The 25,033-nt window shown below is 42.8% G+C and overlaps 1 protein-coding gene across 6 annotated transcripts in view; it reads right to left on the reverse strand.

The window, feature by feature from the left end:
• The window catches only part of LOC149353077 (protein SCAI), a 68,260-nt gene that overhangs the window by 39,384 nt on the left and 3,843 nt on the right, over positions 1-25,033 (reverse strand). For 3 of the 6 annotated variants that reach the window (XM_089582294.1, XM_089582292.1, XM_089582290.1), the window contains 6 exons: positions 21,456-21,608; positions 10,114-10,251; positions 6,129-6,324; positions 5,320-5,410; positions 4,937-5,091; positions 1,334-1,507 (listed from right to left, as the gene is read on the reverse strand). In XM_089582294.1, coding sequence (XP_089438420.1) covers positions 1,334-1,507; positions 4,937-5,091; positions 5,320-5,410; positions 6,129-6,324; positions 10,114-10,251; positions 21,456-21,608 — 907 coding nt within the window. The remainder of the gene's footprint in view (positions 1-1,333; positions 1,508-4,936; positions 5,092-5,319; positions 5,411-6,128; positions 6,325-10,113; positions 10,252-21,455; positions 21,609-25,033) is intronic. The other 3 variants (XM_089582295.1, XM_089582291.1, XM_089582293.1) reach the window with 2 other exon arrangements.

Genomic DNA, 25,033 nt, shown 5'->3' on the forward strand with positions numbered 1-25,033 from the left:
CCATTTTCCCAAAAAATATTTAAAAAAAAGGTCACTGTAAGGGCTGCACCCAAACTTTCCACAACCCACGCGGGAATAGCTTTCGAAATGCATGCGCCGTGGCCTCCGCGATCAGCTCCGGCTGCGAGCAACATGCGCTTGGTGCCGCCCCAGCTTCCAGGTGCCGCCCACGGATGACGCCCGGGGCCACACTTATCATCAACTTTTTCCTCCACCGCAAGCTTTCGCTATCCATATCGGCATTAGCATCACCAGCTCCAGTTTTTTGTGGCTGTCAAAGGCCCGGGATCTGTGGTAGCGTGTTAGTTCATCGTAGTTGTGGTTTTCGTGTGCTGCTGCCGAGCGTTGCTATTTTAGCACGACGAGCAAGTACCTAAATAGCTACACGGCTGGGAATTCGCTCTCGAACAAGGCAAGAGTGCGGCGGGCCGGAAATTAGACGTGGCCAAGAAGTGCGGCAGTTGCAACTGCGGTGTGCCTAAATCTTCGTATGTGGCTCCTAGTGCCGTGGTTTTCATGGGCCTAATAAGTCAGGAAGGTTTCCGGCTGGAGATGAAGCTTTCCAAACAGACGTTTAAAGTGAGCATCCCTGAAAACTGTATGCGGCTGTTCCATGCGATGCTGTTGTACGTGCTGTGGGTCCACAGCAGCTGCAACGGCAGCAGCACTAGTGAGGACTGGTAGTCAGTTCAGCAAAAACTTTGTCAAAATAAAGATTGGAAGGGGGGGGGGGGGGGGGGGGGGGGGAGACGTCGGCTTGCAATCGTGTAAATACAGTATATTGATCACAGTGCCAAGTTCGGGGTGTGCTTATTATACGCGGAAATAAAAAAATCTGATTTTTCACGACCAAACTGGGGGTGCGCCTATCATGCGAGTAAATACGGTATATGTCCCCAAAATGGTGCAAAGTTTGCTATACAAATAACTATTCACTCTCTAGCATTATATTCCATCCTCCGGCATAATCGACACAAGTCCCAATCAAGCTTATTATGTACATAACAAAAGACAAGGTATGAACCCTCTCGCAATACAAGCCACAGAAATGCATGTATTTAAGGCACTTCCCACAAGAAAATACAAATCACACTGCAATGTTGTCCAAGTAAACCGACCACTGCAAGTTGTACACACCACAGTGAACGGTGCAAAAGCGGGGAGAAGTGCACACAAGAACATTCACTCCCTCACTACAGATATTAGTTTGGGCTAAAAAAAAAAAATTAAGTGAAATCACACGGAATGGAATTGGCAAAAGGTTTCTGGAAACCCTCTAGCATGACTCTCTTACCAATTTCTACACATAAAAGGGCCAGCAGTCTGAGCGTACCTATGCTGCGGGAGCGTATGAGGACCCGACTGGCCTCTGCCATGAAGCGGTTGAGGTGGCCCAGGGCCTTGTCCCAAAGAGACACTGGCACATCCACAACATGGCACACGAAGCACAGGGCTGTCAGTGGGCTGTGCAGGAACAGTGTCAGCAGGTTGCCCTTGTGCTGTTGATCTGAATGGGCAACACGCAAAGCAGGTTACAGACTGAGTTCAACGTTTTTCAGTCAAAACTGAAAAATGCAGGAAAAAGCATGAAAAAGAAAGTATCGAAATTTTAAACCAAAAGCCAGTCCAATGAAAGCAAGCATAATAAAAGTGGTGAGCTTGGTAATAGTTTCATCACCGCTCTTGTGTAGTGACATGTCATTGCCTATGCCAGCCGCACACAATCAAAGACAAACCAACTACTCTGCCTCTGAAAAAGAATGCCTCGCCACCGTGTGGGCAGTTTCGAAATTCAGATCATACCTTTATGGCCGCTCTTTCAAAGTAGTGACCGATCATCACGCACTATGCCGGCTAACCAACCTCAAGGATCCCTACAGCCACCTTGCACGATGGAGCCTTCGACTTCAAGAGTTCGCTATCACCGTCATTTACAAACCTTGTCACACCCATGCAGACGCCAACTGCTCATCTCGTGCTCCCATGTAACCAGCTCCAGACGACGCTGCTGACGACGAAGTATTCCTGAATGCAATACACACCAACGATTTCGCCGAGCATCAACACACCAAACCAGATCCCTGCAGCGCCATTCGTTATCTTGAAGGTGCCAGCAGCAGAGTTCCTAAAGCTTTCAGGCGTGCTTTGTCATCTCTCTGCATATGTAACGGTGTTCTCTTCAAGAAGAATTTCACTGCGAATAGTAGGCAATACTTGCTGGTGGTCCCCGTGAACCTAAGCAACGAAATACTTCACGCCTATCAAGACAAACCACGTTCGCTTACAATACAGCCGCACGGGAAACAACTCGCATGACACTGTTTAGTCTCGTTTATGGACGTCAGGTGACAACACTCGATGCCATGCTGCCTCATGTCGACGACCACCGAAATGACGACGCTGCATCCTTCTTACAACGCACCGAAGCTGCCAGCCAACTCACATGGCTTCGAATTCAAAACCAACACGGCCAGGACATGCAACGCTACAACCTACGGAGGCAGCATATTGAATACCTCTAGGTGTATATTGAATACATGTTGTCTGGTTTTGGCCCCAAATACAACGATGCGGACTGAGTGAAAAGCTCTTGCGCCGCTTTTTTGGTCCCTACTGAATTGTGCGACACCTTGGAGCCCTGAATTATGTCATCCCTCACGAGACTCAACAATCTCGATGCCATCACCACCCCGAGGTGGTCCACGTGGTTCGACTGAAGCCCTACTACACAAGGACACCATAACTCTTCTCGAGACCCCCTGCTTTCGTTTCAGCATCGGGTCGATGCTTTCGGAGGAGGAGAAAAGGGGGGGGGGGAGGGGGGGGGGGGGCTAATGATGCCGATGCTCGTGCAGATGAACGCGCCAGTCAAGAAAAGAAAGAACCGTTGTGGAAGCGCACGTCCAGGACTACACCGCTGTTGACCCTCGGCCGCTTAAACCAACGTGGCAATATGAGCACCCGACGTAGTAGAAAAATGTGCTTGACAAGAGTTTGGAGACAAGCTAGTGTTTGCAAGACAATGTTAAGAATACTAGCACAGGGATGCTGTTTTTGTACCCTCACCGGATTCTTGGCTTTCTTTAAAAAAGGTATCATCAGACTCTGAGCAAAACTGCTGGTCAGAGAGCAGTTCAGTCAAAGACTGGTGGCAGCTTTCTCTAGGTGTCACACCAACAGAAAGGTGAGCACCTGGTTGGGGGACACCTGTGGTCATTAGAAATCTGCAGGATCAGCAGTATCAGGACCTGAACCCAGCACCTGTGACATGCTCCAAACCATCACCAAAAAATTTCCAGCAGAAAATAAAAAGAAAAGAGCAAAACAGATGATGAAAATAATATGAGAATGAAGGAAAGTTGAACTGTAGCAGAGAGGAAGAAAAATGAAGCGAAAGAAGCAACCAAGCCTAATTGGCTGAAAAAAAAAAAAAGAATAAGAAATGCTAGCTTCCTAAATCATAAGTCCATGGTAGAGAGAGGGGGGGCAGATGGTTCTTAACAACAACAAAGTGAACAAGGGAGGGAAAAGCCTCAGGGTGCTTGCCTGAGGCTTTCTTCTCTCTTGTTCACTTTGTGATAAGTGATGAGAGTTAATCATGACAAAAAAAAATAAACTAATAGAAGAATTCAATCAGGACCACATATCAAGTGCTTTTGAAAACTCTCGTTTTCGCCACTGACAAGGAGATGCACTGCTTTCCAAGCCTCTCTGAAGGTATCAGGCATGATTTGGTCGATTCCATGCCACCAGCAGTGTGCCATAACGAGTTTTCTCGAAGACCACCCGAGGTCGACCTTGGCACTACACTACAGAGTAGCCTAAAGTGATTCACGTGAGCAAATGAATTTTTCTTTACTGATCGTAAACTTCAGCATCAAGAGCTGTAACTCTGAACACTCCTTTCTTCTAGAGTAATGTACATTTTTTATTCTCTGATTTTCTGAGTGAATATATTTAATATCTTTGTGAATTTTTGCGCCAGTCCCTAAAGTTTTTTTGAATGAAACATTTTTTTTTTTTCATATCCTGTTTTTTTCTTTACGTCCTCAGAAAAAGAGCTCTATTAGCTACACTATGATGCGCTCCAATATAGGAAAGGTTTTCAATTCATGAATAAATAATTATTTTACGCACACCGCCCTGAAATTGCTTGTTTTCCCAAAGTAAGGAAAGAGTTAATGCGCACTGGCATTGCACAGTACACGGGTCTGTAGCATTTCGCCTCCATCGAAATGCAACCACTGTGGCCGGGATCGAACTATTAGGAGTTTTAGAGCAGCGCAATCTACTACAGAGATCCACTTCTCCGGGGACCCAGCGGCACCTGCACAGTGTCAGGTGTGCATTCCTCGGGGCTATCTGTACTTACTGTGCTTACTGGCTATATCTCCTACAATATAGCAGGACTCACTTGTAGGTGTCATCTAGAGCAAGTGGCGCAAAGCTAACACTATAACAAACACTTGTGACAAAGGCACAATTAGCTGAAGAAAAAAAAAAAAGTGCACACCATTTGTACTGTTACACGGGGGCTCTAATTCCCAACCTGGTGGCTGCTGGATCTGTTAGCCACAAACAATAAGTGACAGCTTACTTCTCAAACACATGCTCAACACTTCAAGCACAAAGCACAAGTATGGATGTACTAGTCTGTGGACTAGTCAGAGAGCACCTAGTAATTGTGGCTACGCCAATGATAGTGCAGCATGGCTGCAGTAGGCTATCACAGCAACTTTGGAATGATGCCATGCCAATATGGCACTTTAGCGCCCTGCATCACCAGTACAGGCTGCCTCACCAAGGTCTACAGGACCTAACGCTTTGCGAGCCTTTAGAATACAGACTTTCAAGTGTCTGCAGAGAGCACTGAGCCCTTACATGAAATGCACAGCAGTCCTGACAGCAGCAGGTATGTAGGAGCCTGTGTACTTACCATGAAAAGCAGGTGGCACATCCTCGGGAGACATGAGGGCCACCAGTGGCTGGCCAAAAAAGCGCGGCATGTGCTGGAACACATGGCTGTTGTCGCTATCCATGATGAGGAAGAGTGGCTTCCGTGTGTATGGATACAGGTCACCGGGGTACAGACTGGGTCCATGCGCCCCCCATTAGTAGGAGCCGACAACCGGAAGAAGGCCAGATAGGGAATAGGTTTAGCAGAGAGAGAAAAAAGGAAAACTCAGCCCCACTGCAGAGGAGGAGACATGCAAGGAAACATGTCACCAAAGGACAAGAGTGCACCAGAGAAGGTGTCAGTAAATGACAACCACCATGGTTAGTAAAAAGCATAAAAGCCTTCCAAGGCCCCTGCCTCACCAGTGCATATCTTTGAGCTGGACGTTGCGCTTGTTGGAGTGGTCAGGTTCCCTCTTGCTGTTGGTGGTCACTCCACCGTAATCATAGCCAACTGCATAAAGCAAGCAAAAAGATGCAAAAATTTGTCTCAGCTTTTAGCAACCCCAATTTACTCACCAACCAAGCCATGGATTCTGAGTGTTAACTACACAGAGAGAAAGCAGCAAGGATTAGAGAGCAAACATGAGTTGAGGAAATTTTTGCGGAAATTAAAAATAAGAGCTAGACATGGGCTGGCCATGTAATGCACAGAACTGACCACTAGCTGTTTATTAGAGGCCACGGTGGGTACCAAGAGGAGGAAAGCACAATCGGCAGTGGTCAAAAGCCAGATGTAGCAATGAATGAAGGAAATTTGCTAGAACAGCATGACCATGGCTTGCATAGAACAGGAATAATTGGAGGTCACTGGGAGAGGCCTTTGTCCTGCAGTAGGCTTAACTGGATGATGATGACAATTATGAAGTGGTTTATCATTCATACCAAAAAAACTCAAGGGTGTCAACAATTCCAGAAAAGCATAACTAATCTTAGTGCTCCCGGAAATAGAATTTGGTCACTTCAGAAATGGGGCAATATCCCAAGCGCTTAACACACAGGCACATTTCCTTTGGCAGTGCTACTTCATAAGACTGATGAGTGAAATCTCAGAAATGCAGTAGAGCCTCCTTTGCACATTGCTTCAGACTTATGTGCCCTATTCCGAAAATCCTGCTACGCCACAGAACCTAGATCAACTGCGACAGTGAGTTGGAAAAATGCTCACTCACCCTCCTCAGGATGTTTCACATTGGGGAAACTGCCGTCAGCAGAGACGTAGAGTAGCAACACCCCATTGGGCGGCAGCTCCTTGAAGCCCGAAGCCAGGAACACAAACAACTGGCTGAAAGTGGGCTTGTAGAGCAGGTACTTGTGTGGGTTCTCACGCTTGCCAGGACGGCTGTCACCTGTGCCCCCATTCTCAGGCTGCATGCAACAAAAGCCCACATCAAGCACACTGCAACACACCTGCAGATCTGAAGATCCTATCAGTCAATGGCTTCTCTTTATCAGACACAATCTGATTATCGCATATTCAGTGGCCTGACTGAAATAAAAAATATTTCAGCAAAAAAAAGTAACAAAATATAAATAAAGTATGCCATATGGTGTCTCCTTGTGGTAAGATATTTAGGCAAATTTTGCAAAAAATAAATCAAAATAAATAATGGTCTTGTTCTATCCCCTCGCCAACAAAAAAATTGAGCTGCAGCGCCAAGTACCATCAAAATCTCATTACAGGTAAAAAAAATTAAAAAAAAAAAAACTGGCAACAAAGCAGCACCTCACTTTTTTATCCAAATTTGTGGCTAACAGGCTTTATCTCACTGTCAAAAATTCAAAGACAATCTTGGTCATGCCACGGTTGCATAAATCAGCGCTAACATTTTCATCCTTGTTCATTATTCATAAAAGGCACTACTTTTTTAAGCTACATCAATGACCCCATTCAGCCCAATCATTCTTCATTTGAGCTAAACATGACATTTTACATAATTAGTCATTTTGCAGACAGCACCAAGCTGTTTATGCATACCAGAATTCTCACTGCAATAATTCCATTCGGAATGAATGCTTAGTTTCTAGACACCAGGCACAAAGCCTCTAAAGCCAGGTGGAATTCACCACTGCTTCCTCAATGCTTACTGCCCTGACATTCAGCTGGTACTTGTGTTCCATAGCCTCCAAGCTATGGACTATTACATAACCTCCTGGGACCCGGCAAAAAAAAAAAAAGTGTCCAATATACTGGAGAACAAAAATCACAGGCTTGGCAGCCATAGAAGAAGGTTTAGTTTAGCTCTGAAAACTCTGCTATGCCAAGTTACCTCATTCTTAATAAACGAAGAGGATACGGTGAAGTATGTGGGTGGGATACATCTAATGAATGTTGCAACGCTAAACGCGCACCACGAAATGATTCTCTTGGTTAAACTACTCGGCTGAAATTTGACACAGAGGTGGCATATGACAGTCTTTTTGTTTCAATATTACATTTCGATGATGTACTCCACTTTTTCTGCAGCATTGGCAACCAATAACAAGCAGCTTTCGCATAGAAGATACAGGTGGCTCCATCTGGTGCCTATCCGAGGAACGATAATTTTGCCATTCAAGTTGCATGAATGGGCGGGGCGGGGAATGACCGCCTCATTTGAAGATGCTTTCTCGGCTCCTTTAATATTGAGCAAAAGCAGTCGAGAAAGTATCATCACTGAGCCACTCATTACCCCCCCCCCCCCAATTCATCGCAGATTCAGTGGTAAAATAATCGTTTTTCAAATAGGCACTAGATGGCGCCACCGGTGCCACCTATGCAAGGTATGGGCTGCTGATGCTGCAGAAAAAGCGAATTTCCAATCAGATCTGATTGAGTCAAGCAAGTACATTAGCCAACTGTAATACCGAAACAAAAAGACTGTCATATGCCATCTCTACATCAACATTTAGCACGGATAAGAGAGCGGTTTAACCGAGAGAAGCATTTTACGGTGCGCGTTTATCGTTGCAACTTTCAATAGATGTGTCCCAACCATACGCTTTACTGTATCCTCTTCGCTTATAAAGGATTAGGAAACTTAGCACAGAAAAGTTTCCAGAGCTATAACTATACTAAGTTGGCAGAGCAAATAACGTGCAATGATGACAAGTGCGTGCTCATGCATGCATGATGCAGTATTCTATGCCAAGCCATGGGGAATGTCAGTTCCACCATTTAAAGTGCATACTGGCCTCTGCCTTTGTTTTTGATGAAGCCAAGGAACCACAATATACTCTATTCACATCTTCAAAGCTGCAAGGATAAACCAACTGGTGGCCCCATGTTTCTTCTGTTGAAAAATTAATTCTCAAGTTAAGTTTCACTTCGCAAAAGCTTTAATGAAGTAAACACTGCTGTGAAAATTAGTTGTTGTGGAGGAAAACTTGATGATGCTTCAGAAACAACTAGCTCGCCAAAACGTATTAACACAATTCAACTGTACTACCACCTTTTTCATCAAAATAAAGCAATCTCAAGGGAGAGCAATGTACTCAGGTGGTTTGGCAAGTAGGTAAAGGTCAATCATAACATGCTTGCATGCGCAGCAATATGCTGCAGTTACTGGCATATGAATGAGCTGTTCATAAGCTCAAAGATCATATGTCTGCATGCTGTGTTCATTATCACCCACATTTCAGTCAAAGTGAAATATCAGAATATGTAATTGGTTGCGTCAGCCTATACATTACTTAAAATCCGCCATGTTCTATCACAACAGTCTACAATTTCTTACTGATTCAAAAAGGCAAACGCAATGCTGCAGCTGTATGTTTAAATATATGGTGAAGAAGAAAGGTTCATCTCCTTTTCAGCTGCCGTAACTGACTGTAACCATGCTCAGCAACAGACTAAAGCTCCGCCAGTGTTATGAGCATCTTATTTAAAGCATGACTACCTTCTAGACAATGATACCTTTTGAACAAACTGCACCACAACACTTTTTTTTTCACCCATGTATTTTTATGTACATCATCTGGTTAAAATGTTTATTCCACTTAACTATCATGTTTACATGCATATAATGTGACCACGAATATAATGCAAGACACTTTATGAAAGTGAAGAAAAAACAACAAATTTTTAAGCAATCACAGTTTGTTTAAAATCAACTGCAGCCAAAGCGCCGAGGGGTTGGAAAAATAAATATGGAGACTGCATGCAAAAATAGTGAAGCAATGGATATGGCGACATTATTTGATAGGCAACGCCTCAGAGATGCACACGACACCATCGACTGCTGCAAAGCCTCCGATGCTAACACACTCGGTCTGCCACGCAGCAGTAGCTGCCATCACCACCACACCAGCGCTGCTAAGAGTTTTGTAGTGCCCAATCCTGTGCTCATTGACTCTTCTTTCCTTTCCCTGCTCCACTTAACTCTTTCATCGCCACCTCCTTCTCAACAGGCCGAACCCCATTCCCTCCACATTCATAGCCGTCCTTGCCCGTAAGCACACGCTGGCACACTGCGCAAATAGCGCTGTGCATCCGTACTCTGATTATCCCCGATTCACGCATTACCCCAAGGTTATCGAAAAGTTGGCTTCTCCTTGCAGCTTGTGAGTCTGGTGACGAAGGTCACTGTAGCTATCTCAAGCAGTTATATTCGATTATATTTGTACCTTGGATCCAAATATTACACGGGAAACATTCTGAAACTGATAAAGTGATGAAAACACTTATTTTATCTTTGTGTAAATACGGTAATTATCTGTTGACAAGTGAAGCAAGGTAGCTCCTTGCCACGTGGAATAGGCATTCGTGGGCTATTATTGAGCATGTTTTCCTGTAACGCACCACTCTTTCTTTCCTCTGCAACAGCTGTGTCATGCCTTCAGAGCACTCTAAACCGTTTTCTTGTGGCATGTTGGATTACCATTTGGATTTTAGAATGAAATCTCGCAATGGCAAAATGTGCATAGCAGCAAGAACCAATTTCTTGCACTTTGCGAGCTGAATTTTTTTACTCTTCTCTTTTGCTGAAAATCCATTTCGACCAAGTTGAACTTCAGAAACCACCACTCTCACCAAAAAAAATCATCAGCCTTGAGGTGTCTCGCAGAAGATGTAGGTTTAAATTTCCATAAAACATCGAGATTCCCTACTTTTGAAGTGGCATATTCACTGTCAAGTGACGGATTGTTAAGGAAAAAATAAGGTTCGAACCCACGTACAAAAGGCACCCTTCCCGGAGCAGGCGAAGCATCGTACAGCTGTGTGGTGTCTTCTTGTGGCTCCCGCTCCAATGTTTGCAGCATCCGGAACATGTCCAGTGTCAGCTCACTGAACTTCACCTGGGGAGGGTCCGCCATCTTGGCATCAACACCAGGAGAGAAGCCGCGTGTTACCCTTCTGCAGCACTCTTCCGATTTCTCTCCCTCTCAATCCACTTCTTTCTCTCTCCCTCTCAAAAAATTATAACACAAGGCAACATGTCCACCCAGGGGTACACCAAATTATTCAAATGAGATCCTTCAGGTCTCCCTCCATGATTCTCCTCAACACAACAGAGAATGAACAGCATAAGAGTGGCTTGTGTAATTCAGAACACTGTTAGATAACAAATAGGTGCTGGTATGTGCCGTAAAAGACTGAAGATCACAAAACGCACATTTAATGAGAAAATCTAGAAAAATTAATGTCTGGCTCCGGGTTATCACCTCACAGAAACAGTACCAAGCCACTGCAACGAGGGCAGACACTAGGACAACACCTTAGCAGCGACAGCTATGCAAATTTACACTGAACTCGCTTATCCACAAGGCACGCAGCTATAGAAGGGATTCACTCTCAAACTCTTCATGACAGACGACAGCCATAAAACAGCACAGCTTGCAATAAATGGCGTTAAAAAGAGGCAGCGGCCTGGTGAAATGCACCATGCAAACTAACATTCATTCACATTAGAGGAGCCCTAATTAAACTAGGACGTCACAATTCCACTGTCAATATAAGAGCCAGTATCTAAAAAGGAAGTCCCGTTATGCAGACACCAGCAGCTTTTACGTAGCAGTAACTGTTGGACGAGCAGAACAGAACAAAACAAATCAGTAAAGATGCCAATGATAGATAAGGACTAACTTCTAACAGTTGGAATAAAAAGGTACCGATGGAAAGTACAACCGCAAAGTAACTTGTTTTAGTTATCATTAATGCAGTTCCTTAAAAGGGTCGTGACATGCTCGTTCAAAATATTTCACTTTTTTATTCTGGTAACAGTATACAAGTTCTAAATGAAAAAAAGACAAAAGCTGTTATTTTACACGCGCGACATAGGAGAGTCATGTCAGAATTTCAGTTTACTATTGGAAGTTCGATCATAGAAATCGTAGATACCATCAAAACACTTCGAGTATTTTTGAACAAGAATATGGTCTGGGACGCTCAAGTTGATACAGTTCTGTCATCTTGCAAAATGTGTAGGAGAGCTAACAAGATTTCGGTACTTTCTTTCGACGTCTATAAGAATGATGATTTAAAATAGACTGTTCCTACCTCACTTAAATTACTGCTTCTTGGCGTGGGGCAATACAACACAGGCAAACATAAATAAAATATTCATGCTCCAAAAGAAAGCCGTCTGACACAGCAAACATGGATTACCGTGCGCACATGGAGGAATTGCTTGCTCGCTTTCACATCACCCCAGTTCACAACCTATATGAACATAATTTGGTGATGAGATATTAAAAATATATCCATTACCACCAAAATAAGTTTCTAGAACTATCGTGCCTCAAAGCAACCAACACAGGCGCTTCGCAATCAATCATTTTTGTGCATTCCCTTCTGCCGTACAGAATGCGGACATTCTATGCTGCGCTCTGCTCTTCCACATTTATTAAATAAATTGCTGAGTAAAGGCATATCTGTGGAAAAGAGCAGCCCACGTGAAATTCATGACACCCTGATACTTTGACTTTTATGCTCTCATGATATCTGTGCCGAGATTTTTATTTTTTTTTTTCAACCTTTTCTGCTCAGCTAAAGTTTTATGAATACATTTTCTGTTATAATATCACATGCAAATAGTCTTAGCAATCTTCTTTAACTGTGTATGGTCTTTTTTTTTTCCCAACTAGATGTACCCGCACTGTTAAATGTTGTTGGATTCATACTCCTTCTTGCCCAGCTAATCTGTAGTACACATCAGTTACCCAAGATGCTCTGTCGTTTTTATAGTTTTTTGCCTTGTACAAAGGGGGCTGGGCTACTTCAAGTGCAATGTATTTCACATTTTTGCCCGCACCTACCTACATCGCCCTGATGTAAATAAAGACTAGTACTTGACTTGACTTGACTATTGGGGATAAAAGTTGTAACACCCTGGGAGCTCTGCATCATAATGAGAGACTAAAATTGCAGTCGAAGAGTTCTTCTTATGACAGCAACCACTACGAAAGAAACGCTCAGCATGTTGTTATAAACTGATGCCCACCACCATGCGATATGCAATGCCAGGTATGCTGCGCAGCTAACACGTAGCCAAAACTACATGCACCATCGCCAGTAACTGTGGCTTTGGGTACAAGCCTTCACAATTTCTAATGACAACTCACTGCACTCCACAGAACATTTCACAAGTGGAGGCCCCCTTCACACTCTATATTCATTTTTGACACAACATAAGATCTTACAGTATTAACGATATGCCACCAAGTAGTCCCTTTTGAACAGCATCAGCCGGGTGCCCACTGGCATGTTCATATCATCCACTGCGGGTCCAGAATTGTTTGCATCATCCCAAACCGTAACGCACTGTATATAACACACTCTGGCCGGGACAATTTTAAAATTCCTATCACCGCAAAATTTCGATCAATCGCAATCATATCATGAGATTCGACTGTATCTACAAGGTGCCATCTACCAGGAGTGTTCAACAATCTAACTTTATTTGCACTGCTGAAATTAAGGAATCTTGACTTGACAAAATTCACAATTTAACAAATTTTTCGACTGCAAATATGACTTTGTTATATCGAGATTTAACTGTATACATGGATTACCAAGTGGTATTGACCTACGACCACCAAATAATTTATAACAGAATTTCTTTTTTAAAGCTGTTTCACTTTCGGTTTCAACAGCCAAGAGATGACTGCGATGTCACAGTTCTGCATAGGTCACATGAAGCATAAAAAATTGCAATATAACCGCTGCTGCGTCATTTTAATTCACTACAATGTTAAAGCAGAAAGATAATGAATGAAGGACGAACAATTATATCGCAGTTTTTTTCATGCCTCTTGTGGCCTATAAACTGAAAAGCCATCGTTAAGCTGCTGAAACCAAAACAGCACGAGAGAAGAAATTCAATTATATATTACTTAAAAGTCGCAAGTGAATCCCATGTAGTGATCCAGGTTTACTAATATGTTACGCATCACTACAAAGACAAATACAAGCAGCAAAAAATTTCTCGTCTATACTCCTTAAAGGTGCAGTGAACAGGAATCTGAACTCGTCTTTTTGCCGCGGGAACTCGATCTACACGTTCCGAGCATTCTTAGAAACTTCGACTTATTGCCCTGTGTGGCCGATTTCCCTAATTAAATCGGATTAACGACCGGCTCCCGCCTTTTTTTTTTTTTAATTCTCCCCGTAAGGTGGGCGGAGTCGACCAACGCGTGGAGTGCCTTTCAGCCAGCTCCGTGGAGGCTTTGCTTTCGCTTCATTTTGTTTTTTCGGTTTCCGTGAATAAATAGTTTCATTCGCAGATAACATAGCCGCAAAACAAGCCCGCAGAAATAAAAATACGCGTAGACTATCTGCTTTCGCATATTATTACGTATTACTCTGCCGATGGCAGAGCGGCAAGCCTCCACGGAGCTGGCTGAAAGGCACTCCAAGCGTTAGTCGACTCCACCCACTGTATGGGGAGAATTAAAAAAAAAAAAGGCGGGAGCCAGACGTTAATCCGATTTAATTAGGGAAATCGGCCACACAGGGCAAGTCGAAGTTTCTAAGAATGCTCGGAACGTGTAGATTGACTTCCCGCGGCAGAAAGACTAGTTCAGATTCCTCTTCACTGCCAGATACATCAGCACACTAAAACTAGTGTGTTACAGAGACCTTGCTATGTTCCCTTCATCAGACAGCAAGGCTTTCAAAGTGCGCACTGACAACATCTACGCTAACCAGCTTTGCACACAGTCGCAACATTTGAACAGGTCTTCTGAGAAGCTTTGCACAAGAGGCGGGCAACACAGCTTCAGGTAGTCATCAAGATTCTAGCAGCTGCTAGTCAGTTCCTGAGCTAGTAATTGGGTTAAAGGTTAATAAATTTCCATGTGCCAAAGCAATGCGTGGGCTATTGCGTATAACATGGTGAAGAGCTTTGGATTATACTTCAACCACATGGGGTTGTTTAATGGCACATTGAGGACAAACTGAAGTCGGCCTGTATCGATAGTGCACTGCATTCTAATCACAAAGAGACCACTTTCACCATAAGCAAAGCTTTTATAAGTTAGAAAAGACAGGAAAATGAAATATAGGTGTAACCATCACCAGCTGATTTTGCAAATGAAGTGCAGTGTGTTGACACAGTTTTTTTAGCATAGATCCCCGAGGCTAGGCTACAGCGCTATTCATTCAAAACAGTGATCACGGAGTCCTTGGCAAAAAAGACTGCTTTGTTGAGCTAAACTCGTGCCACTGGTAGCGGATGTCAGAAAACAGGTGAGCTGTGTTAACTAGAGAGATAGTTAACTCCACTCTAACAGTCAACTGTTAACTATTATAGATGCCTGCCTGGTTTTAATTAAAGATTTGTAGCTGGCTGTTTGTAATAGTCAATCAGTTTTCAGGATTTCTAGTAATGACCTTTTTGAAGACATTACTCCGAGTACTATCGCGCTCAATATGAGTTGCAACACGCGGTCATCGACCGGGGCTCGTTCCGTGGTGTGTCTCCTCCAAACAGTTGCTCGGAAGTCTGGGAGAAACTTTTTCCTGAGCGGGGGTGCTGTTGTTTCCTGGAACAGCAGTCTCTCCCAGAATTCCGAGCGATTGTTTGGAGGAGGCACACCACGGAACGAGCCCCGGTCGATGACCGCGCGTTGCAACTCATATTGAGCGCGATAGTACAAGCCTGCACTAAATGAAGCAACGAATCAGGAAGTTGTTAAAAAAATTTGCTGCCAGGCAAAATTCACATCCATGTAAATTTGATATCACGTAAGTGTCAATGGACTGAAAAAAAGAATAGCCTCTTGCAAGTTCCCTTCAAGAAGGCCAAACAGCTGCATTTATGTGTACCATGAATGCACTGGTAACATCCTTGTAACTACTCCAACCCATTTGCAGCACATAAAGCAGTGAAGTGCCACTGTCCATCCGAATGCAGGCTTCGATCATGTGATGAAATGCACCATAGGTGTTTGGCTCATCCAGGTACAACAACATTACAGCAAGCCTATCATACGTTTATCACTATGATTCTGTAATCTGAATCCACCATTTGTAATAAATCATTTTTAGCTTCCAGTTTACGACTTGCATCTCGAACTGTGCATACAATGTCTCCCAAGTCCTCTAGCATGCTTAATGGAATTCCAACAACCATCACACAGCTGGGACTGACTAAATGACAGCCTCAACACTGAGAGTATGATGAACCACAAACAGAAACACAAAGTAAACTTAGCACATGATTGAGATTTCCTGCCCTTTCATAAGCATTTGTCAAAACCACAGTATCATAACTTACTACAAGTTTTATTGGGATCGCTCTATAGCCTGTTCATGGGACAAGGTGCGAGTTAAAAAGCTATCTCAGATCTTTGAACTGGTCTTGAACCCTGAAGAATCGCTCTAACAGCTTTTCCAGCTATGATATCACTCACGCACTCAAATATGTTATCAATCTAGGGTCACAGCTAGAGGCTGGTACTTTTTAACTACCAGTAGTAGTTCACTAGTCAAAGCACAAAGAAAGTATTCCTCCAAAGGCAAAAGTGCCGGAATCAAATTCCTTAAAAATATATTAAAGTGGATTTGGATCATGTGTACAAATTGTAAAATAAGCTACTTATATAATATTAGAACATTCAACCATGCTACAAAGCTTTCATCTGTTTACATGTGTATTGAAAACTCTTCACAATGGCAGTAGTGCTTGCATGAACTCCTGTATAACATAATAATTAGAACAGACCATTTCATTCTCATAGTGTTTGCATGAGCAAGTTAGATTAATTATACCACACCAAGTCATTTATATAAGCCAGCATACCCTTGTTACATGGGCATTTTCAACAGCAGTTTTCAGCTGAGCAATAGTTGAACTGAATCAAACCAACACTGAGCTCTTAGTGAGATCAGGGGTCCTAGATGAATACGTGAATTTATAGGATACTGGTTTACAAACCCACCGTATTGGCAAAGCCAGTGACATTTTCTACTGCCATACGTTCTTGAACTACACGAAAAATTGCTGTCCTCAATAGTATATCCTCTAATATATAACTTTCACTAGCTGAGTTTAGCAGACAGTGCCGTGTAATCATAGCCAACAGCCATTCAGTTCACCAGATGCAGGAAAGCTGAACTATCATTCAAGTGCCTGCATAACAGGAAGTCAAGCTTCAGTAAGCAAGTAGGGCCATTTCTTTAGTAAAGATAAAGTAATGACCGAAAATTCACCCATCAGGGTGAGCTTTAGGAATTATTAGCGTTTTAGCTTACAGAGACATATCAGAACAGACATATATAGAATTAATGTATGCCTGTTGTGCATGTGCAGTGGCAGATGAGCGTCCCACCCTGCTCCACATCCTGCAACTGTACATGGGCAAATGGCATACTTAATGCAGTATGTGTTTACGCTAATGTGTCTCACTATGCTAAAACCCTCCACCGTTAACGTAATCACGGATCATGTCCCAAGTCATGCAGAAAATGCAGACTGAAAGAAATTTCCTCATCGAAAATTGTGTTTAAGTTAGGGGTGTGCAAATATTGAAATTTTCAAATACAAATTGAATACGAATATGAAGAAAAAAATGGCTTCGAATCTTGAACCGAATATTGAATATCTGTTCAGTAAGAAAAAAATATTTAAGAAAAAGATATACCCTTACTTGTTGCCCTTACTTTTTTTTTTCTTCAACTTAGTGTGTGGTCTTTGCAAATGAAATAAAAGCTAGACCGACTCAGCACCATTAAGGAAAACATGATGTGCACAGAAATGCATACTATTTGATTAAACAGCATAACAATATGCAACCTGCAATGTGGCTACGCAAAATGAAATTCATGAAATGACAACTGGCAACTAAAGCTAACATGATAGCTAGCAAAATCTTACCAACTTGGATTTCAAGGAACCAGAAAAAATGCTCAGATTATCCGAAGGTTGATTTTTAAATGCCCTGCGCCCCTCCCCTCCAAAAAAAAAATGCCGAAAATGCGGTTAAGCCTTATGAGGAGGCTCCATCACACAAACACTAAAATGCCCGTGACAAGTGCATGGTTTCGGCGTGCTGGAACAACGCAGACATAAACGAGGGGGACGCATATGGGCGTTGGAATGAGGAGACTGCTTTTAAAAAGCAGAAGCTCAGAGACCAAAACTATGTGGCCAGGCTATTTTTTGACCTGATGATAGGGGGCTCTTCTATCATCGTACCGCCTGCCATTAAGGGCATTTAAGAGGTGAATGTGTTACAGTGCACCGCGCAATAGGCATGACTTTTACACGATCGCTTGCCCTGATATGACACCTCGACTCGCCCCTTCAGGAGCCTCGTGCAAAGTTCCACAAGTGGCCTTTCCTGCATGTCATAGTTGACCAAAGCGAAATGGTGGAGCTCATGCTAAGAGAGTTATGAAAGCAATAGGACAAATGCCATGAGTGTGCACTTTAGGTATGTAACACATTATGGAAGCATCAAAGAAAAAACAGCATCTTTCCCGTTGCAATTATTCTAAGCAGGTGGTATGCCAACTTGTTCATATCAGGTGTCATATGTGGGGAAAGCCCATTTGCGGAATTTCAGATTAACCCTAGCAGCGTCCGAATGCGATCGGTCCAAAAGATAAATGCCGGAGAAGCGTTAAGGACACATTTGTATTGTTTTCCTGGAACTTTACACTTGATCACCCGATAATTTACACAGATATTGTAGTTTTGCCATGGTCGAATTTATGGAAGTTGTCGCGGTATACAATCGCCAGTGAATATGTGAAACCTCTCGAATATCAATTTCTCGAATACAAATATGAACTGAATACAGATTAAACATATTCAACTTGTATCCGAAATTTCAAATATTCACATACCCTTAATTTAAATGTACATGAAATGCCATTTATGTAGTTAGAAAGCCCAAACTCTACTACTAATTCCCATGAAGCAAATAAGATGATGTACAAAATGATCTTTACTGTCCCTTTGAGGGATCTTTCTGCTTTCGTTGCAAAGCAAAGGTGCAATGAACGAGTGAATTAAGCAATAATAAGATAGATGGCTCACTGGCTGAATTCCATAAATTCATAGGCATTTATCAGGCGGATGGCCTATGACCAGGGGCATGGAAGGAGAATGACCAGTAAACAAGAGAGAAAAGGTAACAAGAGGAATTGGGACAGAATTCCCACTTCCCTTCCAAATTCATAGAAGACGAATCATAATAAAGCAGGTTATTGGTTGGGTCTCACCCAACATTAAAAAAGGGCAGTTCTGGTCAGATGTTTTGTAGGGCCCACCAAGCACTGTCGCACTCACTTCAACACAAAACAGCCAGGCTTTTTTACTTGATTGGTGACACTGGCTCTTGAAGAGTTTTTGAACTAATGCTATTCAAGAAGGTGTCACTGTTTTGGCAAAAAAGGGCATCGCAAGATTACAGTGTGCATTCCATATGCAGCATGGCACACTTTAGCATAACGACACTTCCACCGCATTCGTTTTACAAGCAAATTCCGCATGTTTAAATGTAATGAAGATGACTTGAGCGAAGAGAAGTATGGTCTTCATTAAGAAGATTCCAGTAATAATCGCTGCTGATCAAAATGATGAAAGCAACACGGATTATTGATACGAGGGCAGTTAACAGAGTTGACCACTATTGTGCAAGCCATGCATTTTCAAGGCAATCTGTTCAATGGAGCAGGAAGCTTTTTCTCTGGTTGCTAGTTGTTGCTCAGCATTGTCAGTGTCCTGATTATGCACACGCAACTAGCCGCTCAAAGACTGAAGGCCCAGAGACACTTCAAGTATTGGCAGAACCTTATCAAGCAGCTTTTCAACATTCAGGCTCTCCCCCAAGAAAGGGCTCTTCGCATATTTTGAAAGCAAATAGAAGTTGAACAGAAGGCTGCATTTCATTCAGAAGACCCCCCCCCCCCAGAACAACAGTAAAGATTGCACTGTTTGTAGCGAATTAAACACAAAAAGATGCCAAAGAGTGACACCTTGAGCTTCTAGAATACATGCCGTGAATGTCCTAGTCTCCGCCCTAGAGAATGCCTCGAGCTGTACGAGATTTTTTTCTAAGTATTGGTATGCAACCCAAAAATGATGGAGAAACACAAATAAATATTTAATCAAGAATTTTCACAGAGGAATGGCGCCATTCAGACTGTCAAAATTTCACAAAAAAGTTTCAGATTGCAAAAAGTACAGAAGAACAAGCTTACAAAAACATTTTTTTGTGTACTGGCTGGCAACAAAAGAAACCAAATGCAAAGTGCCACAACACAGCTCAATACTCACGCTAAGACTAGTTAAGGAATCAAACAAGTTAGCCATACCACCATCTGTATGATAAAAACTAAATGCACACTACATACAGCTACCTGCTGATGAAAAAACACAATGGCAATACTAGGCTAGTGCTGCTAGTATTACCATTTCCAGCAAATGTGAAACAACAGTTACATTTTGACTACTTTGATGTTAAAACAAAACCATCCAGATTGCATGGTTTTGTTGCCACCACATGATTTTACCCTGCAGAGTGCACAAGTACAGATATTCACCACACTGCAGGTAAGTTTTACTAGTGGCTGAGTATTCATTACAAATCAAACATCTCTCAATATTTGCACACCCTCCCCATTACACAATTCAAACATGGAATGTCACAGTGCTATGTATCCCTGCAAGTGGTGCAAGCAGAGACTTAGTGGAGACATGGTACTGCACAATACGTCAGGAGAATGAAAGAGATGGAGAAAGAGAGAGAGTGATTGAGAGAGAGGCAATGGACAAGACCAGAAAGGGACTAGGCCGAAGAACTGCCTCCAAGGAGAGGGCTACAGCAAGCACTGTCAGACAGGTACTACGCAAAAGGGTAACATACAGACCCAACAGAACACACTGTGGCAAGCGCAAACAGCAGCCGCCTAAGGCTCAGCCCTCGCAGCCAGCACATGCGTTGCCTCTAGGAAGAAATAGGACGTAAGGCATTTGGCTCACACAAGACCTATTCCAGCTCCTTGCAGCTAAAGGCCTATCAGAAACACTTCATGCAAGCACACAACTAAAGGCATTTGTATTCCCTCTAGAAAAAAGGGCCCTCCAGTGTCACCAACATTCTATATTTAGAACATGCCACTACCGCTTCCAGGAAACTCGCAAGGCCGGGGCTATTTACAATAGGTCAAACTAACAAATACACATTTGCCCAATGTTCTTAAAAAAGAATGAAATTCGTTTACTCCAGCATAACTATAAAAATGTAAGCATTGCAAAAGCATCCTGAAAGTGTAACATATATCAGACAAGCCTAATGAGAACAACAAAACAAATATACATATGCAATATACTGGTAATGGCAACAATATGCACATGGTCACCACCCTAGTTTGTGCTGTATCCTCTACCTGGCTAGGTGGACAGCTCAACAGCCAAGAATTCCTCGTAAATTGCCACAAAAATAAAAACTATCACTATGGGTTTCGTTGACAACAACCTACAGACGAGTAGTGCTAATACGCAAAAAATTACAATGCCTACATTCATTTAAATGTTTTTCTCCAAACATGAAAGTAATTCGCCATAGAAACATCCAGGCCTTGAGTAAAGATAGCAAGTGACTGACACAGCAATGCAACAGAGCTTCACAAATAAATTACACTGAACACTTAAAAATTTTTCTACACAGAAAAAAGCTGTAGCTCCTGAAGAGTTTCTATAGCCTGAATTACTGGTTATCACCATACAAATTATAGGTTAAGCATTATTCTACTTTTTTCCTCCAAGATCCTAATAACACATTATTTGCCCTTGCAGAGTTGTTTTTAATGCTTTGTAACATAAAATACCAACCATGCAAAAAATAACTCTCCTAGCAGGCATCATGGCATTCATGCCTCTCAAGTCATCCTATCTGCCATTCTACATATATCACAAAAATAAAACAGAATTCACATCTCTTAGTCACTAAAAACTAGCAGCTAGGATGCTAAAAAAAAAGCTAAAAAACATGAGCAAGCAAGACTCTCACAGAACCATGATATCATGTCACAGGCAAACACAGGCTCAGCACACTACATGGCCACTCACTTGGTCGCAGCAATTGCCAATGATAAGAATCTCCTGAAGACTCAGATGACTGGAGGGAACTTTCTCCATGGGAGGGGTGTTCAGAGGACTCAGTCGGTGGGAGAGTACTATAGAGGATGAGTCTAGGTCCACCACATTCACCAGGTTATCAGCCTAATGTAGATATGAGAGAAAAACCAAGCACCAACCAATTAAAATATGAATGAAGTGATGTAAAGAGACATACATAGCACAGTATGTTAAGACAATATGCAGCAATCTTATTGCAGCATGCAACTAGCCTCTCCGGATGTATACAGTTGACACATACAATTATGTTAAGAAATGCTTTTCCTGCAAACTGACTGTAAATAGCTGGCCTTACTAGAGTTATGTGCCCACAAAGCTCTATATGGTAAATTGTGGGGTTTAACTACCCAAAGCAACACATGGGCTATGAGTGATGCCATAGAGGGGGGTTCCGGGTTAGTCTAGACCACCTGAGGTTCTTTAATGTGCATTGACATCGCACAGCACAAGAGTGCCTTCTGTGTTTCGTCTCCATCGAAATGCAGCCACCGCCGCCGGGACTGAACCCAGGTCCTCCAGCCCAGTAGCCAAGCACCCTGACCACCGAGCCACGACGGTGGGTTCACAAAGGGTGAAGTTAACCACCTATATACAAGAGAGGGATGCTGCAGCCAATATAAAAGCCATCGAGTCATGCTCAAGCACTGAGTCATGTACAATTACAGCAAATTTTAATTAATTTGCTCAGATCAGCAAGTCTAATCCACTCAATTCTTGAGAAGACAGCAGCTGATGGTGTCAAAGTTTAATGCTATGCTTTGTGATAAGAGTTACACTTTTCTGTACTCTAACAATAATAATCCAATGACAGCAATAAAAATTACGAATAGGTCACCAAAGAACAAACTTAAGGCCCCATATTTGTATCACACACATTAAAACAGATGAACTATACTACATTAATATAATAATTAACGCAAACAGAATACAGCACGACATGGTTTGTCCTAAAGAACAATGTTTAGGCTAATTTGTTTCAAAACATCTTAGGGAGCCACCGCAGTGGCTCAGTGGTTATGATGCTCGGCTGCTGACCCAAAAACACAGGCTCGATCCCGGCCTCAACCTCGACGAAGGCGAAGTGTTAGAGGCCCGTGAAATGTGCGATGTCATCAACATCATCAGATGTACGCTGCATGCGTTGGCATTGGCAACGTTGTGGCAGAAACGCGGCACTGAAGCCATAGGCTGTCGGCGTTCATTGTGTTGATTGGCGCTGGTGCTGAAAACATTTTACAATGTGCTTATTTTAAGGAAAGGAAGTGCACATAATTGGCTCCCTGGGTCAATGGATGCCTGAATCATGCTAATGGATACATGGGGTGATGAGAGAGAGATGTGGGCTGCATGAGCTAGCGCTGACAACGTTGTGGCAGACACGTGGCACTGGTGCAATAGGACGCAGTGTTCATTGGGTGATCAAACTCTCGCGATCAACCATTCACTTCCACCTGCCACGGTGGCAGGGTGGGTGCGCTGCCTATCCAGTGTCCGGAACGCACTCAACGTTACAGATGCCAAGCCGCTTATAGTTGCCCGATACGCCATAGCTTTCGCTCTGTAACCAGGTTCAGCAGTAGTTGAACTACACCATTTTTTGCTAGCAAGCGTATTAAGTACCTCCTAATTTTTTCTTGGTAAGGTGTGAGTGGAGTTTGATCGCGAAAGCATGCACCGCATCATTACAGCCCCGACTGTTAGAAAGTAGCAGTGACGGCAAGTAAACTTGCAAGAGTAATTTAAGTGATGTGCAAGGTTATTCACAAATTACTGAACATCCTTATTCTCGTACATTTAAAACAGCAGTGTAATACAGCTCCCATTGTCCCTCCTTGAACCCTAAGATGGATGAAGTGACTGGAAGTTCACACTGACATTTCAGCGGTACCACCTGCATTTCATTTGTTAACAATCTCATGCAGCAATGTACTGACGCCTTCTCAAATACACTAATGAGAATAACAATACTGACACCACAAAAATAACAGTAATGTAGATTCCATATGAACACGCTGAGCCCTTGCAATACATTAAGCTTATCACAGGTTCAGCTCAAAATAAAGGCACAAAAATGTCAGGTTCTGCAAGAGCACGGCAGTACTATTTGTGAGCTGCTAGTAAAACAAGCATAAATGGTGAGGAGTTTGCAAAGGAACATTTACGAGACACTCTAAGGACTTTTCTTAGGAAATGTCATACACCCCTGTCAATGACCATTGAGTTGTTGCACTAGCCTTGCCTACAAAATTTTTCTTTTTTCACACATTTGCTTCTTCAATTCCTCAATATTTGCAAAGAATGCTTGCAATTTTCATGTTCCCGAACGAATGGTTATTATTTTCAAAAGTAAGAATTTGCTTAATTACATGAGACACAAAAGAGAGCCCAAAAATCACAACTGCTCTTGCCAGGTTAAAAGAGCCCCTGCAAGAGAAACCTTTGCAACTGTGCTCTTGGTCTCATATGTGGATTTCTGTGCCAAATTCTTTTACCGCACAAAGTAGAACACAGTGAGAAAATGCTCAGCACTCAGTATTGTACAATGCTAATTGGTGCAGTACTAACGGTTTACGTTAACCGATGTGTACGTGTGTCAACTTTTTTAACACTCCACTCAGTAGACATTAAACAAAAATCGCTGAACTTTTCATTTTGTCGGAGAATTTAGCAAAACATGGGTTCAACCTAAAGGCAACCCACTCAAACAACAACCGCCCCAAGATTCAATGGAAACAGCAACACAATGTGCAAAACCTAGGCTGTACCTCTCAAACACCTTGTTCTAGTAAACCAATGTGCACCTTTTAAATTAATCAAATTCATTCATACGTCTTTTACCCCACACATAAGCAACATAAAAAGTGACTTTTTAAAAGAAACAAATGCAAGGCTTGCTGTCACAAATACATGGAAAAAATATGCATTTCTGACAGAAAGCACACACAGTAAACATTTTTCTGTTCTTTTACAGTAGCACCTGTTAACAGAGGCTCACTACAAGGCAACATCATGACTATATAGCATTTCATGCCCTCACCCAACCCCCCTTGCATTCTTACCAGCGGCATACCTCGGCACCATGAGAGATGGCTCAATCACACTCACGGCCACTCACACTAACATCCACTCATTCACACTCGCACTCATGTCCGCTCACAACCACTCACTCGCACTCAGAGACGTGAGTGTGAGTGAGGCGATATGAGTGCACTCATTGTCCCAAGACCCAGCCGCCAAAAATGTGTCCAATATACTAGACATCGGAACCGCAGGTGCGGCAGCCATGAAGGAGGTTAAGTGCTTTCTCAACAACTTTTAGAACCTGTGCTGCTATCCAGCAAGATTGCTTAAGTCTTATTGTTTCCCTCCTCTTAAGGAGTCCTCGAAAAGGTAGAAGTCAGTGCGAACATGGTTTACAGTGGTGATGAAAGCAGCAAACCAATTAACATGTATTTAACAGGCGGTAAGGCACTTTTAAGACCAAATTAGCACTCTTGCTGGCACACATC

This window comes from Amblyomma mixtum, chromosome 3 (genome assembly GCF_055824585.1).
Source record: "Amblyomma mixtum isolate Tamu chromosome 3, ASM5582458v1, whole genome shotgun sequence".
Taxonomy (NCBI): domain Eukaryota; kingdom Metazoa; phylum Arthropoda; class Arachnida; order Ixodida; family Ixodidae; genus Amblyomma; species Amblyomma mixtum.